This window comes from Bison bison, unplaced genomic scaffold (genome assembly GCF_000754665.1).
Source record: "Bison bison bison isolate TAMUID 2011002044 unplaced genomic scaffold, Bison_UMD1.0 scf7180017864029, whole genome shotgun sequence".
NCBI classification, from domain to species: Eukaryota; Metazoa; Chordata; class Mammalia; order Artiodactyla; family Bovidae; genus Bison; species Bison bison.
The window spans coordinates 2,597,459-2,613,092 of record NW_011494601.1 but is presented as its reverse complement, the minus strand read 5'-3'; the positions used below and the strand labels follow the sequence as shown (position 1 = coordinate 2,613,092).

General features: G+C 54.2%; 1 protein-coding gene across 1 annotated transcript in view; it reads right to left on the bottom strand.

Annotated features, from left to right (window-relative positions):
* ZCCHC24 (zinc finger, CCHC domain containing 24) overlaps positions 1-15,634 on the bottom strand; it is a 73,188-nt gene that overhangs the window by 8,456 nt on the left and 49,098 nt on the right. Inside the window, exon 4 of the mRNA XM_010834196.1 lies at positions 5,075-5,239. Coding sequence (XP_010832498.1) covers positions 5,075-5,239 — 165 coding nt within the window. The remainder of the gene's footprint in view (positions 1-5,074; positions 5,240-15,634) is intronic.

The window sequence follows — 15,634 nt, the reverse complement described above, 5'->3', positions numbered from 1 at the left end:
CCCTGCCCAGGTGCCCCTTCGCCCCACGGGTCCTGGCTCAGCCCTGCCCAGGCGCTGGGTGGAGGAGGTGAGGAAGCTGTCAAGGCAACTCCCCTCTGCAGGGAAAACAGTCAGCAGCTGGGACTGATCACCCCAGGGCCACCCCCACCCCCCGCAGGGAGGCAAAGCCCATTCTTGTTTTCTTCTCCTGGAGGGCAGGGCCGGCAGGGGGAAGCCACAGCTGGAGTCTGACGGGAAACAGATGTAGTGGGGAGCAGGGAGAGGGGAAGTGGAGAGTTCTCAAGAGATGGACACCGACAGGTCAGAGCTCAGGGAGCAGGAGAAATAAAGCAGCCCCTTTCCACCGCAGGGGCCGGGGGGAGCCTGGGGGGACAGATGCTCCAAGCCCCTCCTCTCAGTTCTTCAAAGGCTCCTGACTGCTGGGGGGCCTGGCAGGGCCATCACCCCCTCTGTCCTGCCCCCAGCTTGCCACTTCCCTGAGGAAGAAGAGCCCTGTGACAGGAGACTGGGGAGTAAAGCAAGGGCAGAGCGGGGTCCCAGGCCCCCTTGACTGGCTGAGTGACCTCACTCAAGTCCCTTCTTCTCTCTGGGTCTCAGGCTCCCTGTTGCACACAGTAGGTGCTCAACAAACAAGCACAGAATGACTGGGAGAGGGAAGAGCAGAGCCACACATCCTGCATTTGGTTCGGAGACTGTGGTCCGGAGGTGGTAATCAGGGAGGCGGTGCTTGCACTGAGCTTTCAGGTTGGAGACGGTGAAACAGATGAGGCTGCTGCCAGTCTGGGGATGGCGGGTACAGCCCTGGCCTCTTGGAAGGGGTGCTAAGGCAATACAGGGGCGGGGTCAAGGAGGCTGGAGCCACTGCAGGGAGCTGGGCCCTGGTGGACTTGGGTGCATGGACCGGGCCCCTCTGCTTAGGTCACGGGCTGTGAGAGTCATTGGGACTGAGCGTTCCAGACCGCCAGCACAGACTCCAGCACCATACATCTGAGTTCTGGCAGGAACTGGCCTATCCCCAGCTCCTGCCCCAGCCAGCTGGCCTGACCTGCACTTGTGCTCGACCGCCCCTCCCCTCCACGGGTCCCCTGCAGGTGTTCTCGGCTAGCCCCACCCTGCATGAGTTTCAGCTTCTCTACTGAGCTTGGGTGAGTCACTTATGCCCTTTGCCTCAGTTTCCTCCCCTGTAAAATGGGAATACAACAGAGCTGACCTCCTGGGATGGCTGAGAGGATAAAGGGATAAAACATGCAGAGGAGTGCCTGCCCACTGCACACTGCTGTCAGGATCTTCCCAAGTCTCCAGCGGCTGAGGCTGACCTGCAGCCTGGCCTCCTTCCTCCTGCGCTGGGAGCCCAGGGGTGTGCTCCAGCCCACCCAGTTCAAGGAGGGCGGTGCTAGGTCCACCTGGCCTCAGGACCGGGCTCCAAAGACAGGTGCAAATTCAATTCCAAGGCCCCATGTCTATGTGGGGGCCTTGGAAAGGCCACATGACTTCTCAAGATTGCATGCTCACTCCCAGTGAAGCAGGATGAACAGGACACCTGGTCTGTGGGCAGAGCACACAGGAAGGGTGTACAGGGGCTTAGCAGATGGCACCCAGAGCGCGGCCACACCTGTGACTCAGGCCAGGAATTCTCTGAACGCCAGTAGGTAACCCTGTCTGATGGAATCCCATCCCTTGGGTTGGAGAGGAAGCTCCTGGAAGGCCTGGCAGCACCCTGACCTTCGTCTTCCTTTAGAACCTACACAGACCAGCCAAGCAGTCCTCAATGAAGTGTGTCCAGCGAGGGAAAGAAGGAATCCCTCTGACAGCACTGGCCCTGCCCCAGGGCCCTGGGTGCGTGTGCTGATGATTGGACATTACAGGAGGTGGTTTTGGACTGGGGTCCCAGACCTGCTTAGGAATTGCCAGGAAGACCTCAGGAGCCTGGATGCTGAGGACTGTTTACCCTGCTTGCCTTCAGCCCCATCCTTGATGTGCTCCAAAACATGTGCATGCCACGTGTCCTGTGCCCCCGCTACTGGGTCACCAAGCCTGTGTTGGCGCCCCAGGGCCTCAGTGTCTCCCTCGGTGTCATTAGACCTGGACCAGGCCCCTGCACTAAGGAGCCCCTCATCCGCTGGGCTGTGTGGCCAGCTCCCTATCTATTTGCCTGGGAGCCACAGGGTGGGTGCTGGGAACCATGGAACCCTGGGGACAGAGCCTGCACGCAGCAACAACGGAGGCCTGCACACAGTCATAAAATCACAGAATAGTTCAGCCACGAGAGTGTTCCTGGACAACTCCCAGACCTCCTAGTAGGACAAAGACCAAATTCTGGGTCACAGTCTCTGAGCCAGCCCCTCCCTCCAAACTCCCTCCAAACTCTGCTTCCCTCCTCGGCTCCTCCAGGCTCTCCTGTCCTCTGCACTTGGCACATGCTCTTCCCACTCCCACGCCAGTCTAGTCCCCGTGGTCTGCCGACCCTCCATGGCCCCCTCAGGGCTCAGCCTGACACTACTGCCTCAGGGGAGCCTCCCCCACCCTCTGGCTTCCCTTTCCCTGTGCCCTCCTCCACCCTCCGCTCCTGCCATCCTCAGGGAAGACTCGCCCTACCCCCAGCTCCTCAGTATCCGACTCCCTCACCAACCCTAACCTTCTCTCCCACCACCCCTTAGCCACACCCTGGACCTGGTCTTCAGAAACCCGCTCTCGTGGCAGCTCTCAGCTCCTCCCCTGAACCCAGACCTGGGCCACCTCTCCATCAGGGCTCCTCTGGCTTCTTTTCCTGACCAACTAGCTGATGCCCCCGGACCAGGCATTTCCAACAGCACACTTTTCCAAATATGCCCCAAACTCGGCCCTCTTCCCTCTGAAACACTCTCCTGGCACACCTCGGCCCTGAGCCCGTGCCGTGTCTGGCTTGCGCCTGCGTGCAGCGAACACTGCTGGGCACAGTGCAGGACTGAGCTGATGGCTTTGGTGACAGTTACAGTCTCAAAGCTCCCCTGGGCTTGGATGCTGCTGGCCAGTCTGGTTATGTTTCCCTGGTAGACCCGATTCCGCCCTCATCCTTCAGCAAGCCCACCATACCCCTTCTCACCCTGGCTTTTGACTGAAAACGTTGCGTCCCACTTCACTGAGAAGACAGAAGCCTTGGAAGTGAAGCCCCTTCTCTGCTGCATATCCCTCCACAGGCATCCCCCTGCTCCCTCCCTCCTGGGCTGACCATATGGCATGCCTCTTGTCCTGGTATCACCAGCCTTTTACTTTCTTCTGGGCCACCCTCATTTACCCGTAACACGCTCCAGGCTCTCTCACCATATAACATCCATCTCAATGGCCTGTCTCTACTCCAGCTATGGTCCCATTTCTCTGCTTCTCTCCACAATCAATGCCCTTTGAAAAAGTGGACAGTGAAGGTATTTCCTCTGCAGCCTGGCCCAGGGAACCTATGCCACCAGGGCCACCATCCTGACCAACAGATCCCCTTGTGAATCAATATCTTCACTCCGCTTATGCCTGACCTGCAGGGTGTTGGCTTCAGTGGTTCTCATACCTGGGTTGCAGCTCAAAAAATCCTCCAGATAAAAGTGATTCCACACCAAAAGCTTCAGGACCATCTCCTTGTTACCAAACCTCAAGGGTCCTTCTCCGTGGTCATGACAGCTGACAGCTCAGCAGCAGCCATCGCCTGAGGCCGGGAACGATGCTCCCTCCCGCCTCGGGGACTCCCTGCTTTGTGGCCTTCCTCACCGGATGCTCCTCCTTCATCTGACTTCTGAATGCTGGGACTCCACAGCACATGGTCTGGGGAATCCCTTCTCTACTTTGTCCACATTCTGCAGGGCATCTCATCACTCCCTAAATACCTTTAGGCCAGTGGTACCCAATTATCAGTAACCACCTTGAATTCTTACATGAACTTCAGAAAAACAAACCCAACTGCCTTCTTGACATCTTGACCTGGATTTTCAGGAACATCTCAAATGTAACAGAGGTCTCTTGCCTCTATCTAGAGCACCTATGTCCCACCCCAAACTGCCCCCAGCCCAGACTGCCCACCGTGGTCATGACCACCGTCACCCACTCGGGAGCTCAAGCCAGAGTGTGACTTTTCCTGGATTCCTGGCCTCCCCTCACCGTGCACATCCAGTCCCGTGGCGCTCTGTCAGACCCAGATGCAGACCCACAGACTTCCTATGGCTTGCCTGGCACTATTGCCATGGCCTTCCTACTGGTCTCCCCATGCCTCCCAGACCTTCTAGACCAATCTCTACACATACCCAGAGTAATAACCTGTAAATGAAGCTGTTTCTTGGCGTTACCCTGTGGGCCCCACATTCCTCTGGGACTGTCCCATTTAGCTCTCCTATTCCTCCCACCCCACCCTCCTGATCCTTCACTGAGCTCTGAGCCCTGAGTAGCCCAAGTCCAACAGCCTCAGGGCATTTGCACCTGCTCTACCCGCTTCCCGGGATGGCCAGCCACCCTCTCGTGACAGGTGTAGCTTCTCTCCCTCCTTCAGGTCCCAGAGTAAATGCCACCTCCTCTCTGCAGCTGCAGAGTGGGAGCTCCCTGGGGTGGTCCACCTCAACCCCCTCCCAGCAGGGCAGCAGGCCCTTGGTCACCAGCCCTGTTGCACAGTCCCAGGCACCCAGCAGCTGCCTTGTGTACAGGCGCCAACTGGGCGTGTGAACCAGTGAAGGGCGCTTTCCTACAGCACTCCGCTGCCCTCTCATCGCTCTGCGTCACAGTCGCACCCCAGTTCATTACTTTCAAAATTCACCTGGGTCTGTGGTCGCAGGGTCTTGGTACAGTGGCCTCTTTATCACTCCTTCCTTGCCTGGGAAAACAGGCCCTCTCTCTCTCCAACCGCCCCCAGCTCCCATTTCCGATGAGACAAGGAAAGGAAAGGGCTCACTTGGATAGATGTGGTCTCATCGCCATCGTATGAAGGAGCAAACTGAAGCTCAGTAAGGGAAAAGGTAACCCTCTTCTATCTGTTCTACATAAAGACCCTGGAATACACCCCGCTGGCTCCCCTGTGCCTCCTCCCACTCCATCCGGCCTGCTCCCTGCCCCCGCCCCTCACCTGCTTGTGCGGGTACACGTTGATGTGGCACTTGATGCACTCCTGCCCCATGTTGGCCCAGGAGTTGCCGCTCATCCATTTTCTCTTGCACTTGGGACACTTGTACTCGCCGAAGCAGCGCTTTTTGCCCTGGTACGGGGTCAGACCCTCGCCTTTGGGGCGTGCCTAGAGGACAGGAAGCAAACACAAGGGATTGGGGTCCACCCGGCCAAAATAATGCCCCACCGGGTCCCCACGGTCTCTCCCTTCAGCCTTCATGCCCTGCGTCCCCAGGTGCAGACATGGGGACACCTTTTGTCCCAGGTCTGGAGGACACCAGTCACCCCAGAGCGCACGTGGGAATCCCAAGGCTGGGAGACTCACACGGGAATGAAGAATGGAGCTGGTGGTGGGTTTTTAGAGTGAAGAAAGCAAGTACTTCCTGGTGGCGAGGAATTACTCCTTAAACACCGCAGTCATTAAGGGGGAGCTGGCAGTCACATACCTACCGACACATGGCCCACAGTGGTGTGGTTTAAATGGTCACTGAAGGGGCAACATAGGCAGAACAGCACCTCAAAAGCAGTGAGAGTGTGTCTCTCCTCAGCCCTGCTCCCTTGCTCAGCAGCTGTGTTAATTTCTTTTAGACCACCCCAAAGATTGGCTCTCCATTTTCAAATGCATACTGCATATATATTCCTAAAGAAGACCAGTCCTGGGTGTTCATTGGAAGGACTGATGCTGAGGCTGAAACTCCAATACTTTGGCCACATCATGTGAAGAGTTGACTCATTGGAAAAGACCCTGATGCTGGGAGGGATTGGGGGCAGGAGGGGAAGGGGACGACAGAGGATGAGATGGCTGGATGGCATCACCGACTCGATGCACATGAGTTTGGGTGAACTCCGGGAGTTAGTGATGGACAGGGAGGCCTGGCGTGCTGAGATTCATGGGGTCGCAAAGAGTCGGACATGACTGAGCGACTGAACTGAACTGAACTGAACAGCACATACATATGTATGCACATCCTTTCTTTTCCCTCACTCATACGGAGACAGATTATAAACTTGGTTCTGCGTCTTCCCTTTCTCACTTAATAATAATCCTAGACATATATATATAAAGTATTTCCCCCCGGTCAATCAGTACAAACCGAGCTACTGTTCTGTGCTGTTAAGAGTAGCATAGTATGCAACTCTGTGCAAGTTTTATGGTGCTTTCTCATCACTACTACAGCTGTCTAGATTGTTTCTACTCTTCTATTACATGCAGCGCTGCAATGAATAACTTTGCATATATGAATGTGTGTGTGCAGATGGTAAAGAATCTGCCTGCAATGCAGGAGACCCAGGTTCAATCCCTGGGTTGGGAAAATCCCCTGGAAAAAGGAATGGCAACCCACTCCAGTATTCCTGCCTGGAGAATTCAATTCCATGGACACACCATGGGGTCACAAAGAGTTGGACACAACTGAGCAACTAAGACTTCCATGTGTGTGTATATAATTTTGCACATATGAGAGTACGTTTGCCCAATACGTTCCTATAAGTGAAATTGCTGGGTACACGGGTGTGTGCAGTTTTCATTTTTAAGGATGACAATGACCATTAGCCTCCTTTCCCCACCCCCAGCTGCAGTTGTATCAACTTAACATTCCAACCCCTCATAGTTTTCATCATCGCTAATCTAGGAGGTAGACTTCTCAGAGTAGCTCTGACTTGTATGATATGTATTGTAAACAAGAGAGAATTTTTACATTTAAGAATCATTTGTGTTTCCTTTGTGATTCTTTTTTCCTGCTGGGGTTTGATATTTTTCTTGTTGATTTGCAACTGTACTTTATATATTAAAGAAACTAGCTCTCTCCTACATGTTTTTTTTTAAAGCATTTTTACTGAGATACTATTTATATAGCTTATATATATATTTATATATATACATAAATATTTATATTTATATTATAAATATTATTATTATATATAGCTAATATTTCACCCATTTAATGTGTACAGTTCAATGGGTTTTGGTATATTCGCAGAGTTATACAACCATCACTACAGTCTAATTTTAGAACATTATCTGTTACTCCCCCACAGAAACTCTGCATTCATTAACAGTCATTCAGTGTCCAACCCCCACTTCCTCATCCCACCTAGGCCCAGGAAACCACTAATTTAACTTTCTCACTATAGGTTTCCTGTTCTTGGCTTCTCAGGTAAGTAGATCATAGAATAATTGCCCTCTTGTGTCTGGCTTCTCTCACTCAGTGTGATGTTCATCCACATTACAGCATGTATCAGGACTTCATTCCTTTTTGGTGCCAAATAATATCCCATTAGGGCTTCTCAGGTGGCTCAGTTGTAAAGAATCTGCCTGCCAAGCAAGAGACACAGGTTCGACACAGGGAACGCAGGTTCGATCCCTGGTTGGGGAACTGGGATCTCACGTGCTGCAGGGCAGCTTGGCCTGCGTGCCGCAGTGGCTGGGTCCACACACTCTGGAGCCAGCACAGCACAAGTAGAGAGCTCGTGTACGGCAGCTAGAAGGGTCCACACGATGCAACGAGCATGCTGCGTGCTGCAGCTGAGACCCGACGCTGCCAAATAAAAGCAAGAAATATTTTAAAAAAGAAGTACTGTGCTGTGAGACAGTCTGCTTCCATAGTAATGTTTCCTTGGGTATTTGTTTGTTTCCAAAGTAGTGCATAAAGGTCAAGAACACAGACTGGATCCAAACCCTGGTTGTGATGCTGGGCAAGTTACTTCACAAGATTAGTGGTAGGAACTACCACAAAAGCCTGTTCCGAGGATTAAGTGAGGCAGAACACTTAGAACAATGTCTGGCAAATAAAACAGGAGTATTTGTTGGTATTATTTACTAATGTAGAACAATAGCAGCATATAAAATAATAACTTCTTCCTCCGGTAATCATGTCTTTTTTGCCCAGGCACCATTACCACCATTTGGTGACAGCCTACTAGAATTACAGACAGAACCCTAAAAAGGGAGATACGTGCTGAATGCGTAAACCTAAACTCAGAGGGTGGCAGCAGTGCCGCCGGGTCTTCTGGGCCCACTGCCCTATGTCTTCTGGACCCTTCCTGGCCTTCCTGGCAGCCGTGACATCCTGGGGAGAAGACTCCGCCTGAGCTCCGAGGCAGGGCTGACTCTCAGCACTGATCAGATTCAGGGGAGAGACCAGTTATGCAGGAAGAGTGCTCCGCGTGCGGTCAAGGCCCAGGGTCCAGTCAGTGTGCAGTAGAGAGGCCACCTTATGACTCTGAAGACGCTCTGCGTTGTGATGGTCTCAAGATAGGGACAGTGCAGTGAGCCCTCCAACGGCTTCTGGGGGCACCTTTTCTACCTGGTTCCTGGTGCCCACAACTTCCACAGCCTCCCTTCTCCAGTAATCCTGAAGTAAGAGACTAGATGAACTCAGTCTCGTGGTCCTTGTTCTTAAAGTGAAAGTTGCTCAGTCGTGTCTGACTCTTTGCGACCTCATGGACTATACAGTCCATGGAATTCTCCAGGCCAGATAACTGGAGTGGGTATCTGTTGCCTTCTCCAGCGGATCTTCCCGACCCAAGGATCGAACCGGGGTCTCCTGCATTGCAGGCGGATTCTTCACTAACTGAGATATCAGGGAAGCCCAGAAGTAAAAGTGAAAGTCGCTCAGTTGTATCCAATTTTTTGCAAACCCGTGGACTGTAGCCTGCTCTGCTCATGGAATTCTCCAGGCAAGAATACTGGAGTGGGTAGCCGTTCCCTCCTCCAGGGGATCTTCCCAACCCAGGGACTGAACCCAGGTCTTCCACATCGCAGGTGGATTCTCTACCATCTGAGCCACCAAGGAAGCCCTTGAAAGGACCTACATTTCACAGGGGAACTGGGATAGGCATGGGGTGCCGAACCAATGGTAGGATTCCAGACTCCTTGGTTGAAGTGGGAAATGAGGTTCTTCACCAGCCAGACCCACCCCAAGATCTGGTTCTGCAGGCCTCTTGGTTCAGAGATTGATGGGACCTGGCACCCGACCTCATACAGCTGGGGTCAAGGGCAGGGGTCAAGGTGTCAGATGTGGGAGTCGAGGTATCCTGGGGCCCTCCGCAGCACAGAGCGTGAGGATTGGGGCGGGACTGACAATGCAGTGCCCCCAAAGTCTCTGCTTCAGAAATGAACAAGAAGGAAAGCTACTCAAAGAAGATACTGCGTGTGCACCAAAGGAAGAAGCAGGAAGATGAGAGAAGAGCAAGGGGTAAGTCGGGAAGTATTGCCACACTGTGTAATCAGAAAACCAGCCATTCCAGAGCCTTCTATCAGGGACTGTGAGTGGCCAGGCAGGTCCCAGGGACAGGGGCTTCTGCCGGACCAACACACCATTCCCACACAACTGTCACCAGGCCAGGCACCAGGAGGGCCAGCTCTGACTTCCCACCATATAGGACGTGGCTCAGATCTCAGATTTGAGGACCAGATGCTAGCAATGACATATTCTGTCTCTATCTGGGACTGTCTGGGGGACCTTCAGCAAATCATACAACCTCTCAGTGCCTTGGTTTTCACAACCAGAAACCTGGGATGATGATAATGGGCCAGCCTTCCCAGGGCTACTGGAGGAATTTGATGCATTCATACTGATGAAGGTCTTAGCTCAGCAGATGGACATTGCAAGTGCTCAGTAACCATTAGTGATTTCAGTAGCATTCGCCTCTGGACCTTGTACAGGGAGAGGGAGCAGGTATGTTCCAAGTGATGTGGAGACTGGGGCTGAGACCACTGAGCATAAACTGTAAGAGGGAAGTCCTAAAGATGAGAGGAAAGCCTAGAGAGAGGCTGGGCTCACCATCCCCGAGTTGCGGTTGAGCAGGGAGGGGGCAGGCAAAAGATGAACAGCATTAGGTGTCTTCACCTGCTGGAATCCTCAGAGAGAGAGCCAAGAAAAGTACAGAAAGGCTGTGAAAGCTCTGTGGATGCTGTGGAGAGGACAAAGAGGGAAGAGAACGGGTTTTTACAAAGCACCACCTGTGGGCTAGGCTTTGTGCTCATGGCTCCACGGCCTGTTCAGCTCCCATTTAACTCTTCCCATAATCCTATGGGGCAGGGAATATCATCGACCCTCTTAACAGATGGTGAAACTGGGGCATGTGGAAGGACTTGCCAAAGAGCTTCCAGAGTACAAGGGCAGGAGGTCAGGCTCAGCAGGCTTTCCCACGAGCCTACAGTTAACTCGCCCTTTCTGTCTGTCATTCCCAAGCGCGTCTGCACCGTAAAGCAGAGGCCTGCGCTCAGGAGGAGAAATCCCCCAGGCCTCCAGCTCAGCCTAGCCCAGTGGCTTTGCTCTCCTGTGGGTCAGAGTGGGAGAGATGACCTGTAGGGCAGGGACAGGGAGGCAGGGGATGGAGAGGAAGGCAGGTCAGCAGGCAGCTCTGGGTAGACAGCACCCGTTTCCCGGAAGGGCTCAGTCCCATTGTGGCTGTGCTTACAGACGAGGGTCAGGCCAAAGGGAGTAGGAATTTTGGATGGGACAAAGACTTCCCTACCCCCAACACTTCCCCCCGCTGCCTCTCCTCCCAGAAAGGCACGGCCTCTGCTCATAAACGTCAGTGTGAGCAGTGACTGCTGACAGCCTCGCAGGGGCCGCCACCCACCCCGGCTGGGAAGGAGGCCAAGACTGACTGGGCTCTCCTGACCTGGGCCCCTGCCACGTTCCCCTCTGGGAGATCACATGTGCCAGGAGCCCAGGCAAAGCTCAGTGGGGCTCAGGAGCCAGCCCTCTTAGCACAGACAGGCCCCCCTAAGGACCAAAGAAGCCAAAGGACTTGCTCAAGGACACACAGCCAATCAGGGACTGAGCTGAGACGACAGATCAGATCCTCTGACCTCCAGACCAGGCTAGAATCAGCATGGAGGGTAGCCTGGGAAGTGAGAGATGGTGGTTGGCATGGAGGTGGGAAGGAGAACTTATGCCAGGAAGCAGCCAGGGCAAAGCTGGGCAGAGGGTAGGGGGTGGGGTCATCCAGGCATGCCAGAAGCTTGGGGAGAGATGCAGATGATGCTGACACTACCTGGACACTTCTTGGGGGTGGCTCAGTGTTTTCTTTCCAACAGCTCATGATATTTCCTGTGTGGCTGACCAATAGGTAGTGAGCTCCCTGTCACTAGGGGTATGCAATAAGTGACTGGGTGAACAACTCTCAGGGACACTGCCAAGGGGACTTTTGCCCTGGTCAGACAGTGGGCCCAGGGCACTCTGAGGACACTTCAACTCTGTAGTCCTCCCAACTCTTCTTGCTGGTGAAGGCCAACCAGGCAGGTGTGGAAAGGGAACACACTCAGACACTGCTGGGGGTGGAGGCTCAACAGGAACATTTCCTACTGCATTTCCACAGTGCAACTCGGCGGTAAGGTTTCAAACTTGAGAAGATGTCCATTCCTTCCCCCCAGCAAATCTATATCTGGGTGACCATTCTAAGGAAATAAAAGATCAGAGATGCAGACCACAGGGAAGTTCAAAGATGACCATCACATCACTGTTTATAATAGTGACAAGCTGGAAAAAGCTAATGCCCTGGTTCCCTACATGATGTTACACCCATTGGACAAATGACAACAAAGCCATTAAAACATTTATGAGGATTTCTTAAAAAGGGTTTGGGAAAACATTTTATAAGAAAGCAGGATAAGCAATCAAATACAGTCTGCTCCCAGAGTAAAACTGTAAAAAGAAAAGATGTGTGCAACAAGAGGGCAGGAGGGAAATCAGTCAGAAACGTTCAGAGGTTGCCTCTATGAGACAGGATGCTCTGCTCTAATTAATTATCTCAAACGAGTAGGTAGGCATTACTTTAATAGAGAAAATGAGGGCCCTGACTTGCAGGCCCCTCCTGCCCACAAGGGGGCGCCCTGCACTTTCCCAAGGTGGTGAACCGGAGATGGCAGTTCTGTCCATACTTGGCCTCTTGGGCCTGGGTGTGGGGCAATGGTCAACCTCTGGCTGCTGGGTCTGTTGGAACATATGTGTTCTCAGAGCTGCCCTGCCTTCGGCCATGGTGTGGGCTTCCCACCCCCTCTACCCATTTGCTCCCTCAATTCTGAGAACAGCTAGAATCACCCACACCTGTCACATAACATAAGAGTCTGGCTGGTCACTCTGCCCATCAGTTTCCCTGCCCCTGCTTCCTGAAGTCCCACCAGGAGTGAGTCAGGCTTCAGGGTGAAGCTTGTTTTCCTCTCGGCCTCTTTTAGATTGAGTTTTTTGCAGGGAGATGACATCATCACCTTTGGTCGCTCGAAGGAGAGCATCCCAGGAACCCTGGCTCAGGAGGAGGCAGTGAGCTGGGGTGATGAGGACCTGAGGCTGTGCCCTGCACATGATGACTCCATGCTGGCTTCTGTCCCAGGAGGTACAGCCTCTGTTCTCAGGATCACGGTTTCGGCCACGGGCCCCAGCTGCAAGGTCTCAGCCCAGCCCTGGTCATGCCACCTCTGCCTGCCCCACAGAGCATCCTGTGCCCTGGTGAGCTTTGGGACAGACTAACAGCTACACTCACTAGGTGTCTCTTAGGAGGCAGGTGCTCTGTACAATCACCTGTGAGGCAAATATGCTTAGTCCCAGGGTTTGAATGAGAACACAGGCATGAAGAGGTTAAGTAACTCACCCAAAGCTATGCTTTGATGACGATGCTTGGATGGCATCGTCAACTCAATGGACATAACTTTGAGCAAACTCTCAGAGATAGTGAGGGACAGGTGGTGGAGTCTGGTCTTGAACCCAGACCGCTGACTCAAGCCCACTCTCTCAATTGCCCTGCACTGTGCCAGGATGGCACAAAGATGAGGAACTCACACAGCCAGGACAGTAAGAGACAGGAAAGGGTTGCTACTGCCATGGGCCCTGGCCTGGGAGCATCCCTTCTCCTCTCTGGGCCTCAGTTTTTCCATCTCTGCTGCTGCTGCTGCTGTTGCTTCAGTCGTTTCCGACTCTGTGCGACCCCATAGACGGCAGCCCACCAGGCTCCCCCGTCCCTGCGATTCTCCAGGCAAGAACACTGGAGTGGGTTGCCATTTCCTTCTCCAGTGCATGAAAGTGAAAAGTGAAAGTGAAGTCGCTCAGTCGTGTCCAACTCTTAGCGACCCCATGGACTGCAGCCCACCAGGCTTCTCCATCCACAGGATTTTCCAGGCAAGAATACTGGAGTGGGGTGCCATTGCCTTCTCTGTTCCCCATCTCTAGAATAAGAATTGATGCTTCCAACTGTGGTGCTGGAGAAGATTCTTGAGAGTCCCTTGGTCAGCCTGGAGATCAAACCAGTCAATCCTAAAGGAAATCAATCCTGAACATTCATTGGAAGGACCGAAGCTGAAGTTGAAGCTCCAATACTTTGGCCACCTGATGTGAAGAGCCAACTCATTAGAAAAGACCCTAATGCTGGGAAAGATTGAGGGCAGGAGGAGAAGGGGGTGACGGAGGATGAGATGCTTGGATGGCATCGTCAACTCAATGGACATAAGTTTGAGCAAACTCTGAGAGATAGTGAGGGACAGGGAGGCCTGGTGTGCTGCAATCCACTGGGCAGGCTTTCCTTCTTGAGGCCCATAGGACAACCTGGCAGCCCCACGCACACTGGCTCTCTCAGCCAGGGAGCACTAGGCTGGCCCCCCAGTGCATCCAGCTGAGAGGAAATGGCTGAGTCGGGAGAGCAGGGGAAGGAATAAGGATCAGATGGGCTCCTTGCTGGCTCCCTGTCCCCTGTCTGCATGCTCTCTGCGGTCAAGTGGCTGAGGTAGTGCTGGCCTAGAGTAAAGAGGGAAAGAGCCCTGGGTTTGAGATGCCCTTTCCGTAGATGAAGACACAGAGGCGGAAGGGCCCAGGACTCTTGGTGCAGCCTTGCTGACTCTTCCTGGAAAGCTCAAGAGGGTTCTGGGGACCCTCGCTAAGGGCTGGGGGCCTTCCCTGGAGGAGGAGCACCCCTTCCCTGGAACTTCTTCTCTCGAGCCCCCCTTTCTTAGGCCCATGGGGGTACCCCTGCCCTTGGCACTCTCTCCCCAAGCCTGGACACATGGGGAGGAAGCAGGGGCTCCGATCAGAGGCCTGGGCTCAGCTCTGGCTCTCGTAGGCCCAACCTGGAATTTCAGTTTCTTCTTCTGCCAAGTGAAGGGGCTGACGTAGAGGAGCTGGGACGCCAAGATTTCATGAGCACCCACCATGTGCCAGCCGCTTGCCAACTTGTCACTCCACAGCTCTTCCATTGTATGAGAGAGCAAATGGAGGCCCAGAGAGGCCAAGCAACCTGTGCAGGGCCCCACAGCCGTGAAGCCAAGACTTGAACCTGATCTGCCACACCTCCTACCTCATGCACAGCTGCTCCTGAAACGGTTGTGAGAAAATGAGAGGACAAGCCTGTTTCTAGGACCACGGCCCCACCTCTGAGCACCACCCCTTGGCTACCACTGCAATCATTCATTCATCCAACTAACATTTCCTGAGTACCTGCTCTGCACCAGGCTCTGTGGAACATTCCAGGAATATGGAAATAAACAGGACAGACAAGGAATGCTTGCACAGTCTGGGGCCTTCCAAAGGATCGACCCTGTGTGACCCCTTCACCAAGCATGGCCTACACCAGTCACAGACACCCTCGGACACGCACTTCCAGGCTCTGGCTCAAGTCAGACTCACACCTGCAGAAACACTCTCGGACCCGCGTCCTCGGGTAGAGGCTACTCTTCACCCCGTCCTCCCAGATGACAGGCAACGGGGCCAATGCAGGACATGTGAAATGATCTCTAATCGATGCAACAGCCTTATAAACTCTGAACCCTACCGACAGACAAGGAAACTGAGGCTGCAGACAGGGGCAGCGGTGCCCAGAGTCACAGAATTGGGAAACAGTGGGGCCAGGATCTGAGCTTAAGCCTGTGCAGTGCCAGGACCCACGCTGCTCTTTCCCCTGTTTTCTGTGACTCCGCTTAAGCCACCCTCCCAAGTCCCCCATGCTCATGTGTCCAACACACGGCCCGGGGAGGCTGGCAGGAAGGCTTCCTCGGCCTCTGCAGCCTGGTCGAGGCAGCTGCGGGCTCTGCGGGCTCTGCGGAGGCCCGAGAGGAAGCAGGAGATCAGAGGGACAGGTGGGCTGGGCCCTGCGGCCGGCAGGCTGCCGGGAGGGAGGGAGGAAGGACACTGCAAGAGGCCCCCTGGGTTTCCTCCCGAGCCTCAAGGGCCCCCTTGTCTGAGCACTGGCGTCCTGGCCACCTCCCCTAGACCCCCTCCCCTATTCTGGGTTCCTGCCGCAGCCCAGCAGGAGCCCCGAAGGCCCAGCCTCCTCGCCACCCCTCCCACCCCGTTCCCAGCCCAAAGCCACCGCAAAAATGCCATCCTGATTCCACAACACTAGGGTTTGTCAAAGTGCAAGGGAACAATGACGCTTTCACAGTGCCAGGAAAAGGTCTCAGGAAAACCCTGGGGAGGGGGCACCGAGGGGGAGTGAGGAGACAGGGAGAGCGCCGAGATGGAGCAGAGAAGACAAGGGGCGGCTGAGAGGCAGAGGCCAGAGGCAGAGGCAGGCAGGAGGGGGGAGGGGG